The 1,185-nt window shown below is 59.1% G+C and overlaps 1 protein-coding gene across 1 annotated transcript in view; it reads left to right on the top strand.

Annotated features, from left to right (window-relative positions):
• Positions 1-966: 966 nt before the first annotated feature.
• The window catches only part of DND1 (DND microRNA-mediated repression inhibitor 1), a 1,961-nt gene continuing 1,742 nt past the window's right edge, over positions 967-1,185 (top strand). The window contains 1 exon segment of the mRNA XM_009329591.1: positions 967-1,120. Within this exon segment, the coding sequence (XP_009327866.1) occupies positions 967-1,120 (154 nt within the window).

Below are 1,185 nucleotides of genomic sequence, written 5' to 3'. Positions count from 1 at the left end.
TGGCCCCTGTTAGCGCCTAATCGGCGGGGGCTGCGGGCTCAGACGGGCTCCGCTGGGGAAGAGCCGGGTCCTGCCTCTCCCGAGAGCCCTGGCACCTCCCCGCCCCGCACCCCCCCGTACCGGCGGGCCAGGAGGTCTCCTGTGCTGGGACCCAGCCTTGGGAGCTGCAGAGCCATGGCAGGAGGCTTTGTGGTGAGCGTGGCTGGCCTTTCTGCGCCCTCTCAGCAGAGATTTCCCCTATATGGGTCCCTACCTCCATCCAAAGGTGTTTTCTGGTCTTCAGGAAAGATGAAACCCCTTGGAGATAGAAAGGTGCCACCACCTGGTGATGCACCTGGAGGTGGAGAGGTGAAGGTGCAGCCAAACTGCATTTTAGCCTGAGTTAGGGTTAATCCCACTCAGCGTACAGTTTCGGAGGCCCTAATGAGACTTCGGAGTACTTAATGAGCTAAAACCTGATGATGTTGCCACGTGGATGGTATCTCCAGACCCTCCTTGATGCCTGAGGAGATGCTGGTAGAAGAGAGTTGGCTGCCTTGGGGTCCCAGCCTGCCTGGGATCTCGTGATGTGATGGGTCACCTTGGTTCTGTGCTCCAGCCCCCTCTTGCAGCGCCAACCAGCTGCCGCCTGTGTCTTGGCTTTCAAAGCCCTTGCAGACATCCATAGGGGAACCGTTGGTGTCCTTGTGCTCTGTCAAAGTTGCTGGACTTAGTTACGTGGAGCAGGCTTGTACAGTGGGCAGGGTAGTCCTTTGGATGTGCAAGTGTTGAGAGGCTCCTCAGGTTTCCTGAGGGCAGAGGGGTTCAGCGTTTGCTCCTCTACGTGCTGGCTGGTGCTAGGCCTTGTATTTGCTTCATGGGGCTGGGATGCCCCCAGTTGGGAGGTTGGAAACTCTTTGCCCAGACAAGCGCCAACGTCATCTCCCTCCTCAGACGTGGACCAACAGCATCAACCAGGCCAATAAGATGGCCCTGCTTGCCTGGGCAAAAGAAACCGGCATCAACCTGGTGCAGATCAACGGGCAAAGGCGATATGGTGGCCCCCCCCCAGGTATGTGAGAAGAGCATCTTGGTGCCGTGGTGCCTTGGGAGCACGGCACGTAGGGTGCTTGGCGGGCACAGAGGCGAGGTGGGTCTCACCCATGTGCACCATGTTGCTGTGTGCCTGCAGGCTGGGGGGGCGAC

Source organism: Pygoscelis adeliae, unplaced genomic scaffold (assembly GCF_000699105.1).
Source record: "Pygoscelis adeliae isolate BGI_AS28 unplaced genomic scaffold, ASM69910v1 Scaffold288, whole genome shotgun sequence".
NCBI classification, from domain to species: Eukaryota; Metazoa; Chordata; class Aves; order Sphenisciformes; family Spheniscidae; genus Pygoscelis; species Pygoscelis adeliae.
Note: the sequence above shows the minus strand (reverse complement) of the source record. Positions and strands in the feature narration are given on the sequence as shown.